General features: G+C 39.2%; 4 protein-coding genes across 4 annotated transcripts; 1 reads left to right on the plus strand and 3 right to left on the minus strand.

The window, feature by feature from the left end:
- Positions 1–3,111: 3,111 nt before the first annotated feature.
- ing4 (inhibitor of growth family, member 4) lies at positions 3,112–7,701 on the minus strand. Its single transcript, XM_071469047.1, has 8 exons — positions 7,575–7,701; positions 7,046–7,117; positions 6,191–6,357; positions 5,951–6,065; positions 5,735–5,846; positions 5,467–5,611; positions 4,031–4,092; positions 3,112–3,891 (listed from the first exon to the last, which is right to left on the minus strand). The coding sequence occupies exons 1-8, from the start codon at positions 7,609–7,611 to the stop codon at positions 3,852–3,854; spliced, it is 750 nt and encodes a 249-aa protein (XP_071325148.1). The 5' UTR covers positions 7,612–7,701; the 3' UTR covers positions 3,112–3,851.
- Positions 7,702–8,194: 493 nt separating this feature from the next.
- Positions 8,195–14,523, minus strand: nop2 (NOP2 nucleolar protein homolog (yeast)). The gene is made up of 16 exons (XM_071469046.1): positions 14,394–14,523; positions 13,264–13,391; positions 13,105–13,147; positions 12,961–13,025; positions 12,380–12,729; positions 11,947–12,175; positions 11,632–11,831; positions 11,372–11,461; positions 10,859–10,946; positions 10,604–10,744; positions 9,953–10,092; positions 9,764–9,853; positions 9,553–9,675; positions 9,279–9,376; positions 9,048–9,184; positions 8,195–8,955 (listed from the first exon to the last, which is right to left on the minus strand). The coding sequence occupies exons 2-16, from the start codon at positions 13,367–13,369 to the stop codon at positions 8,525–8,527; spliced, it is 2,331 nt and encodes a 776-aa protein (XP_071325147.1). The 5' UTR covers positions 13,370–13,391; positions 14,394–14,523; the 3' UTR covers positions 8,195–8,524.
- A 571-nt stretch (positions 14,524–15,094) lies between these two features.
- Positions 15,095–19,310, plus strand: emg1 (EMG1 N1-specific pseudouridine methyltransferase). The gene is made up of 5 exons (XM_071470797.1): positions 15,095–15,286; positions 15,417–15,518; positions 15,932–16,073; positions 16,224–16,429; positions 16,512–19,310. The coding sequence occupies exons 1-5, from the start codon at positions 15,137–15,139 to the stop codon at positions 16,623–16,625; spliced, it is 714 nt and encodes a 237-aa protein (XP_071326898.1). The 5' UTR covers positions 15,095–15,136; the 3' UTR covers positions 16,626–19,310.
- LOC139613845 (histone H1.1-like) lies at positions 17,103–19,290 on the minus strand. The gene is made up of 3 exons (XM_071470796.1): positions 19,050–19,290; positions 17,991–18,289; positions 17,103–17,703 (listed from the first exon to the last, which is right to left on the minus strand). Exons 1-3 carry the CDS (start codon positions 19,288–19,290, stop codon positions 17,158–17,160), a joined length of 1,086 nt encoding a protein of 361 aa, XP_071326897.1. The 3' UTR covers positions 17,103–17,157.
- Positions 19,311–20,008: the final 698 nt, after the last annotated feature.

Genomic DNA, 20,008 nt, shown 5'->3' on the forward strand with positions numbered 1-20,008 from the left:
TGACCGAGCAATGAAGTCTTGATTGGTGCAAGGTGTCAGATGAGGTTCAAATTGTAAACTGGACACCACTGAAATCCAGGACGACCACAGCTGCTCTTTTCAGTTTGCTGCAGAGGCTTTTCTTTATTTTGAAGGAGGCTCAGTTAGTCTGGAGTTTGAGTTTGTGGGTCACCTGTAGAAAAAAAATCTCATTCATCTTAATATTTATTAAAAATTGTATGAAAATCAACAGTAGTTAGCAGGTTTCTAGGGCAAGATTACTCATCTTTAGCAGCAAAAATCCCCAAACACACACACACCAAACAAACCTATTCAAATTATATGGTTATTATGGTTTAATATTTGAGTACATGATCTTCAAGAAAACACATGTTTAAATAGTAGGAACCTTGTCTTGTTTTCTTGTTTTCTTCCTCTGAGTGTTGAACATAGTTCAGACACAGAGCAATACTTCAGTCCTGTCACTAGAGGTCACCACAGACCTGCAGCTCAGAGAGGAGCCCTCCTCCTGTGGGTTCACTGTGTGCACATCCTCCTAAACTTTGATTTATCAGTCAAAAAACTGTTGCTGAGTGACTCTCAGGAAAATGGAGACAACAAACATGTTTACAAGGTCTTTCACCTGCATTTATTTAGATTTGTTATTCTGAGTTTACCGTGTGTGCAATCACCTCTGGAAGTGATCACATACTCATCAACCTCATATCATTTTACAGGCTTTATATCTTGTTGACTGAGAAGAAGAGTGCATTTAGGTGAGGGATCAAGGTGAAGCTGCAGAGGGAGCATACTCAGCTGATGGAGATTCACGCCCACAGATAAATTCTTTAAATCATATGTCTGGTAATATCCATTGAGTTGTATTGATATAAGACACAGACTGGTAAAACAAGCTGCTGCCACTGCCCCAGACAGACAAAGTGACAAGAGACAAGGAAGTGACGTCCTCACTGATGAGATGAGACTGTCTCTCAGTGTCTTATCACTTATTGTAATACATTTAAAAATCTTTAAATCTCATCTCTGGTCATTTCCTTACAGGGAACAAGCCACAACCACTGCCCAAGTGACAGAAAAATTACAATTGACAAGGAAGTGACGTCCTCACTGATGACCTGCCTCAATGAGAGGACTGAGTGCATTTTCATTTTGACCCCTCAAGAGCGCAGTGACATGTAAATGCAATGTCCTGGGGGCTGTTTGTTCATTATGTTTAAATACTGTCACTGCAGAGCAGGTTAAGTCTTTGAAAATCATCATTTTAATATGTTCGTAGATGAGTACACACATGAGTATGTGAAAATGAAAATGCAAAATGGAGTACTGCATTTTCTTTTTAAATTATACTTAAATAAAGCATCCTGTGGGAAGTGGGGTCACATGACTGCTGGGCTGAGGAGCACAGGTGAGCTGACTGGGCAGCTCACACAGGTGTCTTGAGTTTTCTTTGTTCTGTGTCCTGAGCTCATTCTCCGTTTGTCCTTCAGCTGAGCTGCTCTCACCTTTGTTCCTGAGTGTCTAGTGAGTAGTTTATTTCATTATATTTCCTCAAGTCATGTGTATTTTGTTGTTAAGTGGTACATTTAATCTCCTTGGTTTGTTCTCCCACGATTATATATTTAAAGCGATAATGTATGTACTGATTTTGATTTAGAATTGTTTGTTGATTTATTCAGGATAAAGTGATAGAATTTGACCTGTATGTTCGCTTTCTTTCATTTGTAGACAAGTAACCACTCACACCTGACTGACTGCAAGCAAAAGATTAAATACCTTCAAATGGAACCTGCTTGTTCTGCTTTGCTCACGTTCATTCAGTCCCAGTGTCTTATCCTAGAACACATACATGTGTCAGAAATCTCAATTCTATCATGGATTTTTTTTCAGTTTCAAGTTTATATGATTCTATTGAAGTCTTCTATAGGCTTTTGTAATGACCTTGATGTTTATAATTGAGTCCGTTATTTTTCTGCACCAGATGCTTTGAGGACAGACCACTATAATCATGGATTGGAAACTACAATCATAATCAGGATTGTGCATTTAAAGGAGAACCCAACCCTTTGACAGAACTCACTTTTCTTATTCCTGTGCCTCAGAACAGTTTGGTCAATATTTGTGAACATGCAGCACTTCACTGAAGTTAGAAACCAAAGAGAGAACATTAATGTTCGATGTCAACCCGGTTTGCTCTTTAACAATGAATGGGGCTCTGATGCTGTGAGGCCATAAAATGTTTATATAATTTCTTGGCCTGAAATGAGATTCAAATTTCAAATTTTGTACCCAATTTAAAAAGCCAAATGAGACGTGTTAGGAGGAACACAACACAGCTACTGTAGATTATAGGGTTAGCAAGGTAACTCCTTTCCCCCCAGTGGCTCAAAGTAATTTCAGCTGTAGATGATGAGAACAAACCTTTGACTTTTTTAGTCTATCGTTCCAGAGTCTATTTTTCTGCTGTATTTGTTCATTTGCTCTCAATGTGAGTGATTCAATTAAAGACTGATGAAGTTATGACCAACTTCAACTTTGAGCATAGTTGGACTTTTACTTGCAGTTTACCTTCACCTACTGCTGCAGCTTATGAACATTGAACATTCCTTCACTCTCTGCTTAAGTTTATGGATTTTGTTGATGCTGCATGTGACAGATAACTACAACTAATCAGATAAAGTTATTACGTTTACTTTCTCTCATTGAGAAGCATATTTATACGGCATGCCTTCTTTAAAAAAAAAACCAACCAAAACTGTGCAGTGCTGTAGTTATGCTTTATGTCCCATCATTGCTCTTTCTATTTTTCACTGTTCTGTTTCACAGATATTTGATTTGAAAATGAAAAATATATAAATTATTTTTTATAAAGATTTAATTTAAATGATGAATGCCACTGAACATTTAGCAAATTTTATACTGAGCACACTGAGGGCGTGGGGAGTTAGAGGCGATGATGAGGACGTGCAGGATGGTTCTTCCTCTCAGGGACAGAGAGGGGGAGCGGGCTGCAGCACCTCAGGCCACCGCTGCTGACCCAGAGGACGCTGCATCCAGGTCGGAGTCAGTTATCATTATCATTAATCTATAAAATAATAAGGACCACACAAGCAGTTTTTTGAGGTAGTAGCTGTATTCAAATGATTGACAACACAATCACCCTCTCCCCTGTACCAATGTTTCAGCTACAGAAATGACCATACCTTTCATGAAATGTGTTACTTTCTATACAGCACTCAATCAAATGTTAAATTGAAATGTCTTAACTCACTACCACAGATGACTAATATTGTCAGGATGCAGCATTTGTCTTCATGTTCTTTTGCCCTCTTTAAAAAATAAAACTAGTGTTCCAAGGCTAAGCACAAGAAACTAATCATACAGCGAAACAAAAAAAAAAAAACCCAAAACAAACAAAAAAAAAAACAATGGCCAAACTGCTTCAAAAGAAAAATACCTAAATTTTGTTGTCATACTTGTGAATACAGTATAGAGTATCATGGAAACATGACCTGTTAAACCATGAGGGGCAGTCTTAGTGTTCATTATTCACTTGTAAAACAAAATGTAAAAAAAAGTCACAATAAGAGCACCAAAAGTAACTAACAAAAAAGAAAATCAAAATTATTGTTAACTGTTACAAAAAACAAATCAATATTTAAATACAATTGTAACCACATTGCTCCTTCACACAAACTGCATCAGACCAAGGCAAATTACATAAACCAAAGGAAAAAAGCACCAAATGTTAAGGAAGATGAGAAACAAAAAATTCTAGTAACTAATAAAGAAATATTCTTCTCATTTTCCATCTGATCAGTGTCCACATTTTCTTCCAGGACAACCAGGTGTTTTTATTTTCTCTTTCTGTCTTGGGAGCAACGTGGGCAATACCTGCATGCCATAAAGAAAAATGACACATAAGTAATTAGGTGACTGGCTTGAATGAGCAGCAATTCACACTTTTAATGCACACATTGAAAATATGACAGTACATTACAGCCTCCATTGCAGTTACAGTTCAGTTTCTTACCATTTTCCTCTTGGTTTGGTTGTCAGGCCCACACATGCAAAATGGAACCACTCAATGGAGCACTGGAGTAAAGACAAAAATTGATAAGGTACTGTTAAGTGTCCTGCAAATAAAGCACTCAGTACAGACAAAACAGCATTATTCCAAATGCAAGATCAAAAACAAAATCGATCTTGTCAAGGGGAAACAACGTATACAGTTGTGTGCAGTGTGATATTTCTCGCTCTGCCATCTATGACCTTATCCACTGAGGAAGAAGCACAAGACCGCAGGACTCCGAAGCCTTTTAATTCTATCATCTTGGAAATATATATAGGGGAGAGGTTGTACATCTAGTATATGTATAATAATTGATTATCCCAGTGTAACGTTATTACAATTTCTATTATTATAATTAATCTTCTTCAATCCTCTCGATGTCAGGACTGGACCATAAAGGTATATTATGATGACCTTTGTGATAAGTGAATGGCATTTAATGTTAATGTTATTATATGTTAATGTTATTTAAATAAACACACACATCAATAAAATCCTATTTTGTTTGGACAGGCCACATTACATTAAAGGTCCCATGAAATTAAGAAATCCAGTTTCTGTGTTTGCTTGTGTTCTTAAATGTTTAGGTTTTTTTAAGCAACATGTCAAGGGCATTTTAGCTTATATTTAAATTCTGCCTTTCTTCTTCCGAAAACCTATCAGTACTTTACTGATGGATCTTACTTTTGGGAATGATTTCCATCCAATAAAATATGACTTTAGACTTAAAGGCAATGCGACTGACCAGCAGTAGGAAAAAACAAAAAAACAAAAACAGACTGGTTTGTACAAATACAGATGCAAATGTGTTGTGATGACGATCACTACAATAATTACAACTGTCTCTAATTATTGTCTTGACTTCATAATTGTCATTTGTATTTTATGATGTACTTTCTCTCATACTTTCTCTCTGTTTGTATTTTTGTGTGGTGGCTTCTATATTTGTACTTGTAATAAGTCAATCAAATTTTATTTGGATAGCACCAAAACATGACATACATTATCTCAAGGGTTAAGTCAAGACCTTATAATATTGTAGTGAATAACCCAACAGTTCCCACAACAAGGATGCACTTGGTAACAGTGGAGAGGAAAAACTCCCTTTTAACAGGAAGAAACTTCCAACAGAAGCAGACTTGGGGTGTGTAGCTGTCTGCCTCAACCAATTGGGTTGAGAGGCGAGAATAAGCAATATGCTGTGAGTTCTCATCACTTTTCAATCCTCTTTTATTCCATTATCACAATTTGTTTTCATAATATATTACAGTTTCAGTTCAAAACATTTCTTCAAATACCTGCGCCAATGCACAAAAGTGTGCAAAGACATTGGAGAATTACAATCCCAAGGGCATTTGCTGACTGAGACAGAAAGGGGGTCGTAATACAAAACTCACATCAGTATTGTCACAGCCGATCATCTCGCCATAAGAAACCTGATGACACAGACAATAGGTGGGTTCGTTGGGGTCCACTGGCATGTCCAACACATCAGACGGGTGCACATTCCCAAAATTGGAGGAAGGGCTGTTGAATTCTCCTCTGAAGATGGACAAAAATATTTTAATGAGAGTATAATCATAAAGCTAACTAAGAATTATTAACTTCAAGCTTGAAAAGTAAACACAACTCCCTCACAAGCTGGAAAGTAGATACACAACTTACGGTTGAAGGAGTTTGACTTTCTTCTGTGCACTCTTGGGACTGCCATCTTCATCTGAACTTTTCACTTTAGACCTTGTTTTAGCCACCTTCTTTTCCTTCTGTCTGGAGTCAACTGTAATGACACAACCACTTAACTAAATATACAACCTAGTCTTACATGTCATCAATACACAAAGAAGACAAAAAAGACATGTAGCAAAAATAATGGACACACACCTTTCTTCCCCTTACTGGAGGTGGAATCATAGTCTGTGCTCTCGATCTGCTTTTCCTTCAGGTCGGCCTCAAACCGAGCCAGGTCTGTGTCAAGACGTCTGATGTGCTTGTCGACCTGCAAAAAACATAACCTTTAGCAGAATGATTGTGGTGCATGTGTCATTTATATTGTCCAAATTATTCTACTCATATGATCTACAGATGTACGTGAAACGTTGTGTTTATTTGTAAGATACTAACCATTTCATAGGTCTGCATGGCCAATTGCACCTTATCATCTCCAAACTCCTTGCATTTACTGTAAGACTGCTGAATCTGCCTCAGTATGGACAGCTTTTGCTCAGAAGAAAGAGTTCGGGCGTTGGCTGTGTATTCTTTAGCCAGAGAGTCTATCTGTCCTTTTAGATCTAAAGGAGGGACAACAACATACAAATGTGATTTCACTGTTTACAGAAATATACAGACAATAATTGAAATGACATTATATTTAAATATTAGATGCTTGTCTTTTTTTCTTGTTTGACAAGCATGGACATTCATTTAATTTATGGCTTTAAACAGCACATGCTGGTCAATACAAGAAATAGCTAGGCTACTGACTAAAATAGTTTAGTAAATTTAAACATCACTGACAACTTATTAAACGGAACTGACAAAAATAAATTATGACCTCAGGATTACTCTTTAAAAATGTTTATGAACTGTTAAGGAGTTTGATGTACTAGTATCTTATTATTGATCAGTGGAGTGGCTCCCAAATTAATAGTGTCCATTTATGACCCCTCCCTGGGATTACTCTGGACACAAATTATGAGCAGTTCATAGCAAAGAGCAAAACAAACTTAATATGGTGAAACCTAAACATTGTATTTCATATCCCTTTAATCTTCCTGTGACCCCCTCCCAGACTTAACTTGGGATACCCAGGGGGTCGCTGAACCTTCGGGTTGGGAATCACTGCATAGATCTTATTGACCTTAGTTTTACGAGATGAGATGTAAAAAGTGGCGTCGCGTTTAACAGGTTTAGCAAATGATATATGTTCACATCACTTCTGTTTCCGAGTAGACATCCACACTTATTTCTTTGTCTCACCCTCTGTGCGTTGATCTAGATCCCTCATCAAATTGAAGTTTCTCTGCAACTCGAACGGGAGGTTTTCTATGCCTGGCGAAGTGAAAGGGAAAAAGCAAAGAGTTTAATCCCACTTTCATTGTGATCCATCATGAAACAGTAATGGAAGCAGGACGGCTAGCTTTATTTTATGTGCGGACTGATGCTCCGGCTGCCATTAACCAGAGCTCTTAAATTAGCTTTACCGAGTAGCTTATGGTACTAATAAATAAGAGGCACAAAGACAATTAACTCTGCTTGTGAAGTGAATAGAAACCAAGCCATAATAGCTGGCACAGTGAGTGGGCTGCACACTCGCAGACAGCAGACGCGTTAATCCAGCAAATAGACCGAGCCTGAACCCGCCGACCGCCGGAAAACGGCTACAGCGGTCTGGAGGCTTAACAATGAGCTTCAACACACACCGAAGCTCACACAAGCACCACATGTAAAGGACCTGAGTATGTAGAAATATTTTTCCAACATGATTAAACCACGATTAGCAGCTTACTGTCCAAATAGTGCTCCAAATACATCCCCGCCGCCATCTTGGAAAATGTAAACAACACAGCTTCCTGTCTGAAATGGACCAATCTAACCCGCCGTTCCCACACAATCCATATCACTGGTATGCAATTTAAGTGTGTTATATATCGATTACTTATATGTATAAATGCTAGCAGGCATATGTGGAGCAGCTATAGCACGGTCTGTTTAGTATATCTGCAATTGTGACCAATCAAAACTTTAATTCAAGATGAATTTAATTACATTTGGAGGAATGTCAAAGGTTAAAGACAGCTACAGTTGAATTATGAGTATCTGAACCAAGGTATCTTCAATATAGTTCTGACTACTCATAACTTCAATTACAGATATACTTCAGAGTTTAAAGTTACTACTAGTCAAATTTTCAATTTTTGAATATCTGAAACTCGACTTATAACCAATCAAAACAAGTCAGAAAGTATTTTTAGATATCAAAAATGTTATTAGACATGATCAAATGAGACCTATTAGATTCTAAACCGGTGTTAACATTTAGTTCCATCCATCAAACAGCTAAGTGTTATATAGTTGTACATAAAAGACAAGTAAAACTTTCTCCTTATTAATAATGAATCAAACGAGTGATGAGAAAAATATCTTAAAAGATTTATTATGTCTCACAGATTTCTGAAAGTTGTCCCCCCTGCAATTAAATCAACAGACAAACACAATGAATATTCTGCAATACAAATACAAAAGGGAGGACTAAACTTAAATGAGAACATCATTGACCAGTTCGATCCATCTGTACATGGCCGTGTTACAATTATGACCGACACATACAGTATTGTTGTTCTGAAAGGACAGAGCACACCAACTTTCACTGAAGGGACGTGGATCTGGGTCTGTGATGAAGTTCAACAAAGCTCTTACATTACCTGGTACATTTTAACAAACTGTTTACAGTGTCACTCAGTCTGATTTTTGCAACATGTTCTTCAACTTTTTGAATTTATTCTTTCCCATTCTGTTCTTTGCCTTCATGGGCGATTTTATTTTCTTGGCCTGCTTTTTCTCAAATCTGCTTCCTTCCTTTTTGCCAGCCTTTGACGCTTTAGTCTCCTCAGTTGTCTTCACTGCAGGCTTCTTGGCCTCTGCCCCTTTCACAGTCTCTCCATCCATCTTGGCGACCTTTGCCTTTTTTGGTCCAGCGGGTAAGTTCTTTTTGCCTTTTGACTTGATGTTTGCTTTCCCCTTGGCTGCTGCTCCATTGGTTTGGGCTTTTTCCTTGGAGCCGCCTGCCTTACCGGGGACAGTCTTGTTGGTCTTGTCACTTTTGGACGGTTTCTTCTGAGGAGATTCTGTAACCACTGTCACTTCAGGAGGTTCTGAATTCTCTTCTTCTATATTAGTAACAAAGACAGAAGGTTAGTTTGTGATAAACATGGTAAATATCTTGAAGGAGGTTGTGCAGTAGTCATGAAAAATGTGGTACCTTTCGCTGCTGGTGCGGTTGGAATTACATTGGAGAACTTCTTCAGTTTGGCCACAAAGAACCCGTCCATATTGTGGGAATGAGGGTAAAATCGCCGAGAGAGTCGCAGAGAAGGGTGGAATCTGCGTTCTTTGAACCTAAAAGAATTGAAGATAAGTGTTAAAAATATATATATATTTGCCTTTCAATAACTTAATTACTTGGTGAAAACACACATCTTATCTTATTTACCTGGTGAAGCCTTCCTTGCCAAAGTCAAGTCCTGTGGGAACTAATTTGACGTTCCTTTTCTTTAAAGCATAGTCCACCACCCATTCATTCTCCTCCACCTGGTGGAATACATTTTAGATAGAAAGACAGATTGATGTACTTTATTATGCATTACTTTTATTGGTCCCAACATGGGAGATTTCATCACTGGCCAGGCCTTTCTCCTACAGAATCTACACCATGCTCATGATTAGTGTAGTGCACACGGCACAACTAATTCTGCATTCAGACGTACCATTATTGAACATGTGCAGTAGACCAGATATCCTCCTGAGGGTGACTCAGCATTGACCGAGTCTATGGCCGACAGAATCAGCTCTTTCTGCAGGTGAGCAGAGCGCTGGATGTCGGCCTCGTCCTATCAGGAACAGGAACAAAAAACTTTATTCCACATCCAAAGCTTATATCTATGTGGGTGTATACATAAATGGTGAATGGTGGTTTACCTTGCTGGTCTTCACAGCTGGATCTTTAGCGATGACTCCTGTGCCTGAGCAGGGAGCATCAAGCAGTACTCTATCGAACCCACCCATTACCTATGGGCAAAAATTTCAACAAGTCAGTACACTTTATAAAACTGTAGAGTAAATGTAGACAACACAGATAATCGTCTTGTCAAGATGTATGAATGTTACCTTTGGGAACTGCCTGCCATCGTAGTTGCAGACCACAGTGTTGGTGACGCCCAGACGGTGGATGTTTCCCACCACACTCTTCAGTCTTTCAGCGTTAGCGTCATTAGCCACGATCATGCCTGTGTTTCTAATCAGCTGAGCTAAAGGGGGAACGTTCACATATATCATTAAGTAGATTTAATTTGCAAGTGAGAAAAGTTTGTATTTGCCTTCATTTGCACTGGTCTACGTTACAGCTGAAATGATTGATCAGTTTATAAATTTATTTATAAAATTTATTTGCAACAATTTTGATATTCAATCAATCATTTAATGCTCCCCAAAATAATAATGTAATGCTTTTCTTTTTCATATGTGATAGGAACCTGAATATCCTAGGGTTTTGGACTGTTAATACAAAGAAGATAAACACATTATGTGCTCTGGTAAATTATATTAAATTAAAAATTAGGCATTTTTCAAAATTTCCTGTTTTTATTTTTACTTATTTTTTTGTTTTTATTTTGTAGAGAAAATTATGAATCCATTGAGAAAATGATCAGCAGACTAATCAATGATGAAAACTACCAGTCCACCTGGTTTCAAACACTTAAAACACATAAAATTTCTATAATCATCAATTACACAAAGTACAACTTCAGCACATCTTACCAATATAGGTGGTCTTGCCTCCTGGAGCTGAGCTCATATCCAACACTAACTCTCCCTCCTGTGGAGACAGCGCCATGACTGGCAGAAAACTGGAGGCTCCTTGCAGCATATAATGACCAGCCAGGTACTCTGGCGTGGCACCTGTTGTAAAATCACAGTTAAAGCTGGTGAGGCTGCAGTCTGTCTCTGAAATTCTGCAATAAAGATCCTTAATGGCTCAAGTCAGATCCTTGGCATTAATGTAATGAAACTTACCTACAGGGACTGAGGAGTCATAGATCACCAAACCCACTTTAGACCATTTCCCCAGTGGATCAAGGTTCACTCCTCTGTTGATCAGAGCCTTGACAGGGAAAAACACAGACAGTATTTGAGAATGGTAGTCAAGTCATTTGATTAGCATTTCTCCGTGCGTTCACTGGCGATTTCTGCATTAATGACATAATCGAAACGAAAAGAAAATCTTTCACTGGTTTTATTTACATTCCAAGTTCAGCTGAAGGCAGTTGTGTGGCAGCTCTTTATATGTTTGACCTAAATGCCCTCACTTTTATTTTTCTTAAGATGCTAAGTGCAGTTTTTCCTCTGTGACTGCATTTATTAAACCTGCACTTCAATGTTATTTCCTTTGACATATACTTTCATTAAATCCTGCAAAAAAACAATGCTATTACCACTTCAGCTGAGCTTTTTAGTGATTTGACCAAAAAAATCCCAAACCAGCATGAAACATATTTTGCATCCCTTTCTTTTAAACCGAGCAGTTACCTGTGCAAGGTCCCTCCTCCTCGTTTTCAGTGTGTTGGTCCGAATAGTGACAGGTCTCTGAATTTCATTGGCCTCAAGGAAATCAACCAGCTGTCAAGAAGAAAATAAAGACTAATGAAGCGAAAAAATATTCTACTCAATTTAACTCAACCCACAGCCTTGTGTTCAAACTGTACACATCCTTCAGTTGTAATCATGATGAGAAGAACCTCAGAATCTCCGAGCACATGCTTTCTTTGGCACCACAGGAGAACACTCACCTCTGAGAGAGGGAAGAGGTCTATTAATTTCTCAATGAGGAAGTTGTTGTAGCTGTAATAGGTGCAGAGATCTTTCTTCAGGAGAGAGATGTACTCTGCTCTCTCTTTTCCCTCCTCCCTTTTTGTTGAGAAATTACAAAGGACATCAATGTTGTCCTTGATTCTTTGATGAATTGTCTTCAGGTCTAGAGGCAGGACACCTTGAAAATGCAGATAAGAAAAAAAGCTTTGATTGTTTGCAGAACTGTTAGTGTAAATCTGCTGCGACATGTGCTGCTCTAAAAGTCTTATTGGAAATAACGCGAAGTCACTCACCTTCCTTCTCAGTCTCCGCTGCCCCAGGTAGCCTAAATGCGTCCATTTCATCTATGTTGGTTTGTACTGTATCTTCCTCATCCATGTCAGCATCTGATTTGTCTTCATCATCATCATCATCATCACCACCTTCGTCGTCTTCCTCCTCATCATCGTCGTCGTCGCTCTCTAGAGTCATGGTTTCTTTCAGCTTTTTGTCTTTCTTGGCTGCACGCTCAATAGGAAGGAGCTGAATGTGATAGAAAAACCAAGGAAAGTCACTTCATCATAATAATTGTATTTTACCACATTAACAACCTTTGAACTTTGTAAGATACAATCCTTGGTTTTGTTGTAGCACCAAGTAACAGTGGGAGGAAATCTGGAGTCTGAGCTGTATCTGCAAGTTTGTATCACAATTCTGACCGAATTTAAAAGCGGTGGTTTCACATACCTCCTCTCCTTCGCTTTCTTCTTCTGCACTGCCGTCATCAAGCGTGCCATAGTCGTCAACCATTTCTTCATCGTCATCATCATCATCATCGTCATCACCATCATCTTCATCCTCCTCTTCTTCCTCCTCCTCCTCCTCCTCCTCCTCCTGTTTCACTTTCACTCCTGATTTTGCACCCTTTTTTCCTTGGTCTTTTCCTCCTTTCTTCTGCTGCTGCTGCTGCTGCTCTTCCTCCTCCTCTTCCTCCTCTTCCTCCCAGTGCTCATCACTGTCATCCTCGCTTTCAGGTTCATCAATTTTGCGCTTCCTCTTTGCTGGTTTCAACCATTTACTGTTCTCATCAGTGAACCCTTTTGCGAGAGACAGAGAAACAAAACATCTAAATCATTGCTGCACTGTTATTTCATTATGTCCACGTGCAATGTCCTATTGCATCATGTTTTCACATTTGATGCTTCGTTATTATCTGGGACAACAGTTAATTACAAAGCAAATATTGTAAAACTGTGAGCAGCATCAATAATGTCCTGTGTGTAAAGAGGCCAATCTTAAAACGGGATACAGAAACATAATGTGGTTACCTTTCTTGGGCTGTTCCTCTGCAACATCTTTTGGCTTTTTCAAATTCTGCACTCTCTTTGCAGCTCTGAAAAATGACAACATGAATGAGCAACTTGTAAACATAGTAATGTTATTCCATGTTGTGTAATCAGTCAACTTCTTACCTTTTCCTGGCTCTACTTGACAGACGTTTTGGTCCAGTTTCTTCTGCAAATAGTTAAAAATGGAACATCTTGGTGAACAAACCTAGATAATGTTTGGTCCATATTCCACAGTCGATACATGTGTGTTAGGAAAGATGACAGAAAGGACAACATAGTCACCATCAGTTATAAACTTGGCCAACTCTGTCTCTGCTCCCTGTTGTTTCCTGGCTTTTTTCCCTGGCCCTCTCTTCACCTTGTTGGTGGGATCCAACTTCCGACCCATGACTCCGAGCTACACAGATACCCTGAAAAACAGAAGACGTTTACAGCCTAAGCAAAATAACAATATCAGTGTGTAAGAGTAGAGGCCACTGCCTGTCTCTCTCTGTTGTGATGGGACTCATTTATGAGGAAAAAAAAAAAATACAGAACTTCATAGAGGATTGGGTGAACTACAAGATGTGTATGATTTAAGATACAATTGCATACCTTTAAAGTTCCTGCATAATTGCAAAATATCCTTGGGGCACATTGAATATTAGTATACATTCAGAAAAATCTGACCAGTCACCACAAAAATGTGGCTAGATGGTTTTAAACTATGTCAATAAGTTTTCAAGCATCAGAATTTTTTAAGAATACTCTGGTTAAATCTCAGGGAATTCAGGGAAACATTTGGTAATGTGTATAACACATCTTTGGCTGACAATTTGATTGAAAATTGACGACATTTTAATCACTTTTATTAGCCACATATAAGGTTTATGATGATGCCAGCGAAACTAGCACTGTTTAGTTTAGAGCCCCATTAGGACGTCAGAGGATCTTGATGCCCAGATTGAGGTCTCTGGTCTATCATTAAGAGGCACTCGGCAGAAATGCCAAAAATGAAAAGGTGAAGCATAGAAAGAAGTGGAAAGAGCTGTACTGAAAACAAGTCTGCAGATCAACTCCGTGTCATAGCCTCAAAGTTATGTTCACCGTGTTTTATCCATGTGTCTCATGTTTTCCATAGAAAACATTCATGAAGTCATCATACTCGTTGTTTTTATTCCGCAGTAGCTCGTGGCTATTTATTGCAGGAGACAAAATTACCTAAATGTGGAATTATAACACGGCTGTTTTTGAACTTTCGCAGTGACAGGGTAACGTTAAGACAAAATAAAAGCATTTGCACACCGACTAATAGTTGACCCAACTCCGCATGCAGTGCCTGTAAGTAAAAGCTAAGAGCTCTGCTATAAACACTGACTGCCCGAGTCTTTGCCCTCTGACTGAATCTCTGCATCAAGTCTTCACATACTCACCGATTAATCTGTCACTTTTTGTTCCAGCTTCTGGCTGAACGGCGGAGGATCAAGAATTTTCACACGTGAATTTCGCTTCAACACGTTGTAAACGAGCATCCGACGCACATGGATGACGTAGTGATGGTGGCGACACAGACGCGTGCACACGCATACGCGATTAGCACTTTGTGGTCCAGGCATCCAACTTTCCCAACAAAAACACTTTATTAATTAAAATTAAGTTCCATTTCATCAGAGTCCAAGCATTAAAGGTTACATGGAAATTACTATCAAGTCTCCTAAAATAAAGGTAGATAGAGAAGTGCTTTAAAAATGTAGTTATAAAAACTATTACTCATTATGTTTCACTGATATTTTAGAGAATTTATAATATATATATATAAGTCATGAAAGAGAAAATATGAAATTATCCCATCATAATAATTATGTATTATGACATATTTAATGGAAAGTTCAAAGTTGTGTTTATAATGTTGGCAATAAAAACTAAAATGTGACCAAAATGTGACCGCAAAGTTAAGAGAAAGGTAGAAAAACGTCAACATCAATACCGCGTGAAAGAAAAACATTGGTGGGATGTATATTTTGTAAGATTTTGAATATATTTTTACTTTCTAATATTTGGATGATATTTGTATACAGGCTATGTTCGTGTCTCAGTTACTATAGACACCCACTCGGGGACGCGCACGTCTGCCCTGACGCAGACCGTCTGCGACAGGGCTCTTGCAGGAGGCATCATGGCGGCGCCTAATGGGAAGAAGCGTGGTCTTGAACATTTGGACGAATATGAGCCTAAACCGGCCAAACACCTCCGCAGCCTGCACGACCGTATGGCAGAGCGGAGGCTGGTTGTTATTTTAGAGGGAGCATCGTTAGAAACGGTGAAGGTAAGGCGTCAGGGTTGTGTTAGGGTGTTGTTGTGATGCCTGCTACAAGTGGAAGTGACATCAGTAACCGTACCTTTAAATTGTTTCACAACAAGTCCGTTTATAGGCATTCAAAATATGTTTCTTCCAGGTCGGGAAAACATTTGAGCTGTTAAACTGTGACCAGCACAAGAATATGATCATCAAAAGTGGACGAGATCCAGGACACATAAGACCAGATATCACACATCAGGTAATCACTCATTTCAGAATATTATTGCATCTCTAAGTCATGGCTGCAAGTATCTTGTAACCTTTACATTTAAACTGAAAAACTTTCTATTTGTGACTTTTGAGGTAATATAGAAACATCAGTTTGTTCAGGTTCATATAACAGCTGTAAAACGTCCCACTTTTTTCAAAATAATCATCAGGTTATGCCTAATAAAGAGTATAAACCTGGCATTTTAATAACACTCCACAAAATGCATAATTGATGGGCTCATTTAGTTTACATATCTGTCGTGTTGCTACAAGCTCACTGTAGAGCATTATTGATATTGATTGTTTATGGTTTTCAGGACCTGACAACACAGATGGAATTCTGTTCATCACAAGCACTTTATAAATGACTTATTTCTTAAATATCTTATCACCTTTCACCAGTGTCTGCTCATGCTGATGGACAGTCCGCTGAACAGGGCAGGCCTGCTGCAGGTTTATATCCACACAGAGAAAAATGCCTTGATAGAGATCAACCCACAGACTCGCATCCCAAGAACCTTCACCCGCTTCTGTGGCCTCATGGGTAAACCACCACCTCGGTTGTGTGTTCTCTGTCTATAATTTTACATATAAGTTGAACAGATTGTTGTGTAGGCGAAGTACAAAACAGTCAGTCTTACGCACCTTTGTCATCATTTCTCATCCGCCTTCCCTTTGTCTTCTCCCATCTTAGTTCAGCTGCTGCACAAGCTGAGCGTCAGAGCCGCTGATGGTCCGCAGAAGCTTCTGAGGATGATTAAAAACCCAGTGTCCGACCACCTTCCTCCTGGCTGCCCTCGCATCACCACCTCCTTCTCTGCAGGAGAGGCTGTCTGCCCCCGGTCTCTGGTGCCAGAGGGACCAGCTGCAGTGGTGATCGGAGCATTTGCACATGGAGCGGTGAGAAATGGTTTTACACGGTGGCCGATTCACTGCTTTAAGCTGGAAACATCTGTGTTACTGATCTGTCTGTCTTTATTAGGTGAACGTGGACTACACGGAGAAGACTGTGTCAATCAGTAACTACCCGCTGTCTGCTGCACTGACCTGTGCCAAGATGTGCTCTGCCTTCGAGGAAGTGTGGGGTGTCCTGTGACAAACAGGTGATGGACTACTGATGAGACAGTAGACTACATGGACATTTTTCCAGTGGACTAAGAATGGATCTGCCAGAAACATGGCACCAAATCTCTGTTTCACTAGTGAGGCCATGTGGACTATGAGTATGATGCCACCATGTGGAATACACATTCATTTTTGTACTCGATCTTCCTTTTTCATGTAGAAACGTGGCTGTTTTTGTACAATTACCGATTGTAGCAGCCAATTCCTGGCACTATGTATCTCAATACAGTTCTATTAAAATATACAATTAAATGATGTGTGATTTGGTTTCACATAGACTGGGAAGCATTCAGAGGGAGATATAGCACAGTGCAGAAAAAAAATCTTAGAGGGAGTGCATGAATTTTCCTACCTAACCAAAGTGTAAATTAAAAAAGACATTTTAATCATCATCATCATTAGAAAACACATTTTCAGCCCAGCTGACACTTAAGAAGGAAATACACAATTTCAGTTTGCTCCAAAGGTCTCAGTTTATTACTCCTTGCCATAAATTACGCTCTCTAATAGTAGTAAGACCTTCTCCTGGCACTCTGGCGTGTTTTTAACCGTGCTCTTGTTTTAGGAGGCCTCCGTCTTGGTGGTTGTCTTTTCTGGGGAAATTTATAGGGATGTTGGTTTCTCTTTGGTTGTCGTCTCCGACTCTTTTGAGCCTTCCTCGTTGCCTTTCGAACTCGTGCGGGTTGGTCTCTTAAAGGTCTGCGTTTCTTCCATGCTGGTTTTGGGGATTTTCTCCTTGCACTAGGCGTCTTCCTTCCTGATTTGTGCGATCTGCCTGCTGGTTTGTGCGTCTTGCCTTTTAGTCTCTGTGATTTGCCTGCTGGTTTCCGGGTGTTGCCTCTTGGTTTGTGTGATCTGGCTGCTCGTCTGCTCGTCTTTCCTTTCGGCTTGTGTGCTTTGCCTCTTGGTTTCGGAGGCTTTATGGCTTGTCTCTGTGACTTTTCTGCTACTTTGGGAGATTTGCTGACGGTTTTGTTCTGCTTCAGATCTCCTTTTGGTTTTGGGGATTTCACAGTGCTCGTCCTCACACGTGTCGTGTCTGTCTTTTTCTGTTTTTGTATTGAAAATTACAAATGCTTTCAGATTATTGTTGACAGGACAAACCTGTTGTGTCTAACTTGTACATTGAAATTTTGAGGTCAAGTCAACGCTGAAGCATGTGGGGAAGAAAACTGCTGCTGTTCTCAGAAGGTATCGGCCACATCCCAATGTACCATAGGGCATCGGAGCAGCAATTATCTGTCCTACTGTATGTCATTCAGTGTTGTTTTTTCCCTCTTCGACCAATACCACTGTATTTACAAGTTACCAAATTAAATAGGGAAACGCTCTTTACCTTATTGTTTATCCTTAACGATGCATTTCTCGTAGTGCGTACAAGTGTGACATTATTAACCAGCCTCTTGGTCGCCACGGTCACCCGCCTGTTGTTCTTGGTGACATCGTAGCCTCCAGCAGCCAGCGTCTGCTTGAGCTCCGCCATAGAGATGCCACCTCGGTGTTTGCACTGGGAAACCACGCTGAGGATGAGCTGGGAGATGTGTTGCGAGACTGGTTTTGTCTGTGCAGTGTTTGTCTTGGATGCATAGTCAGCCTCAGTTTGAATCTGATGCTTGAAAAGGCGAACGGGTGTCTCTGAAAAATCAATAAAGAGGAGAGAAGGTTGTGTGACATGTTAAAATAATAAATGAAATGAAATTATGACTTTGGTGATGGGATAAATGTAAACTGCAGTCTAATATGTATTTAGTCATATTAGTCATAACATTGCGGAGGCTGAAGTCGTGTCCTTTTATTTCTTTCTGTTTGTTTACTTTGTGGTGAATTCTGTAAGTTGATTCCAGCAGGTTTTTGTTTTACTCAGAATATTTGAATTGGACTATTTTCAGGCCTACAAACTTCAATTGGTCAGTCTAAAAAATGTCAGACAATATTGAAAAATCCTCATAATTTTCCCTTGAAGCCCATGTGAATGAACTCAATTCACCCAGAGCATCAATTAAAAACTGCAAAGATGTTGAGTTTACTGTCATGAAAAATTATTTAAATATCAACATTAGTTTTATGTCATTTATGTAGAATTAAATAGATATATGTATAAGATTTGATACATTCACACTGCACCGTAATTCTTTCTCATAATTAAAAAATGTATCTGACCAGTGAATTGGTCTAAAATCTCCCAACAACCCCTTCTGCATATGAAGTGATCTAACAGGTTTCCCTCCACACCAGGTTAAATGTTGCTGGAGCAAATGAAGACATTAACAAAAAGACCAGCTAGTTAACCAAATACCACAGGAAACTTGACTTTATAAACTGTTCAGTGGTAGATGTTGCTGTGATTGTAGCTACTTACAGTTAGCTAAAATAGCTGTATTTAACTGTTACTCACTTGGCACAGACTCTTGTTTCTTCCCTGGTGGCTCCTCCTGGTCCTGGATGGCCCGTTTCAATAGTCGGCCCAAACGTTTGGCTCCTGCTTTTCCAAGGCCTTTCCCAATTGGAGTGTTAGTAGGTCTGCCCGCTTGTTTAATCAGCCACAGAGGTGTATTTTCTCTTGCTATAATGTTGATACTAGTGAATCCCTGTGGACCCCTCTCTGAGGCTTTTTTGGCTGCGGCTTTCCTCCGCATGTCTCCTGTCAGGCTATCTCCTATTTCAAAAAGAAATATGAAATATGCAAACTCTCCAGCTGATTGTTGGAGAGTCTGACGGGCACATGATCTGGCCTAATTTTCAAACGGTAATGTAGTGACTGATTTTGAAAAATAACAGTTCTGAAGTTGCTGTGGAACTGCTGGAACTCAGTGGCAGGAAGTAACTAAGCACATTTACATTGCTACTTTGCACTTCTACTCTGCTACATTTCAGAAATATTGTACCTTTCACTTATTTAGTCACCAGACACTTAACAAATGATTTAGTTTTGTTTTAAATTAAACTAACAGTATATATACATACAGCTAGAGCTGAAACAACTGAACTAACTAAATTCCTTTAATAATTGAATTTTTTAAGAATGCATACGCAATCTCATCATATATAAGATTATAAAATAGAACACATCGTCAAGATTAACGAGTGTTTTGCTGCAGACATTTCACTCTGTCTCAGATGTTTTCATTTAAATAATATATTGCGTATAATATTTTTGCCCAAAGAAGTACAATGGTCCAGCATTTATGTGATGATCATTTAGAGGGACCTGACCTTACCTGACTGTATCTGAAGTAGATGAACTGGTCACTGGGGACATTTTACTCCACAACAGGTACTATTGATACTTTAAGCACATGTTTCTGCTAATAATTCTTTAATTTTACTTACGTAGGGTTTTGATTGCAGGATTGA

The sequence above is a fragment of the Trachinotus anak genome, unplaced genomic scaffold (genome assembly GCF_046630095.1).
Source record: "Trachinotus anak isolate AG129_WGS33_773 ecotype Australia unplaced genomic scaffold, CSIRO_AGI_Tana_v1 ptg000032l, whole genome shotgun sequence".
NCBI classification, from domain to species: domain Eukaryota; kingdom Metazoa; phylum Chordata; class Actinopteri; order Carangiformes; family Carangidae; genus Trachinotus; species Trachinotus anak.

Excerpts from the sequence above, each read along its gene's own strand:
- emg1 (XM_071470797.1), top strand. The coding sequence starts at position 15,137 with ATGGCGGCGCCTAATGGGAAGAAGCGTGGTCTTGAACATTTGGACGAA. Across the intron at positions 15,287-15,416 it reads CATCGTTAGAAACGGTGAAG|GTCGGGAAAACATTTGAGCT; the intron begins GTAAGGCGTCAG and ends TGTTTCTTCCAG. Across the intron at positions 15,519-15,931 it reads GACCAGATATCACACATCAG|TGTCTGCTCATGCTGATGGA; the intron begins GTAATCACTCAT and ends ACCTTTCACCAG.
- nop2 (XM_071469046.1), bottom strand. The coding sequence starts at position 13,369 with ATGGGTCGGAAGTTGGATCCCACCAACAAGGTGAAGAGAGGGCCAGGG. Across the intron at positions 11,832-11,946 it reads AGCGGAGACTGAGAAGGAAG|GTGTCCTGCCTCTAGACCTG; the intron begins GTGAGTGACTTC and ends TGCATTTTCAAG. Across the intron at positions 10,947-11,371 it reads GGAGGAGGGACCTTGCACAG|GCTCTGATCAACAGAGGAGT; the intron begins GTAACTGCTCGG and ends TTCCCTGTCAAG.
- ing4 (XM_071469047.1), bottom strand. The coding sequence starts at position 7,611 with ATGGCGGCGGGGATGTATTTGGAGCACTATTTGGACA. Across the intron at positions 7,118-7,574 it reads TTTGGAGCACTATTTGGACA|GCATAGAAAACCTCCCGTTC; the intron begins GTAAGCTGCTAA and ends TCACTTCGCCAG. Across the intron at positions 4,093-5,466 it reads TCGGCTGTGACAATACTGAT|TGCTCCATTGAGTGGTTCCA; the intron begins GTGAGTTTTGTA and ends TCTTTACTCCAG.
- LOC139613845 (XM_071470796.1), bottom strand. The coding sequence starts at position 19,290 with ATGCGGAGGAAAGCCGCAGCCAAAAAAGCCTCAGAGAGGGGTCCACAG. Across the intron at positions 18,290-19,049 it reads GAAACAAGAGTCTGTGCCAA|AGACACCCGTTCGCCTTTTC; the intron begins GTGAGTAACAGT and ends TTGATTTTTCAG. Across the intron at positions 17,704-17,990 it reads CGTTAAGGATAAACAATAAG|AAAAAGACAGACACGACACG; the intron begins GTAAAGAGCGTT and ends ATACAAAAACAG.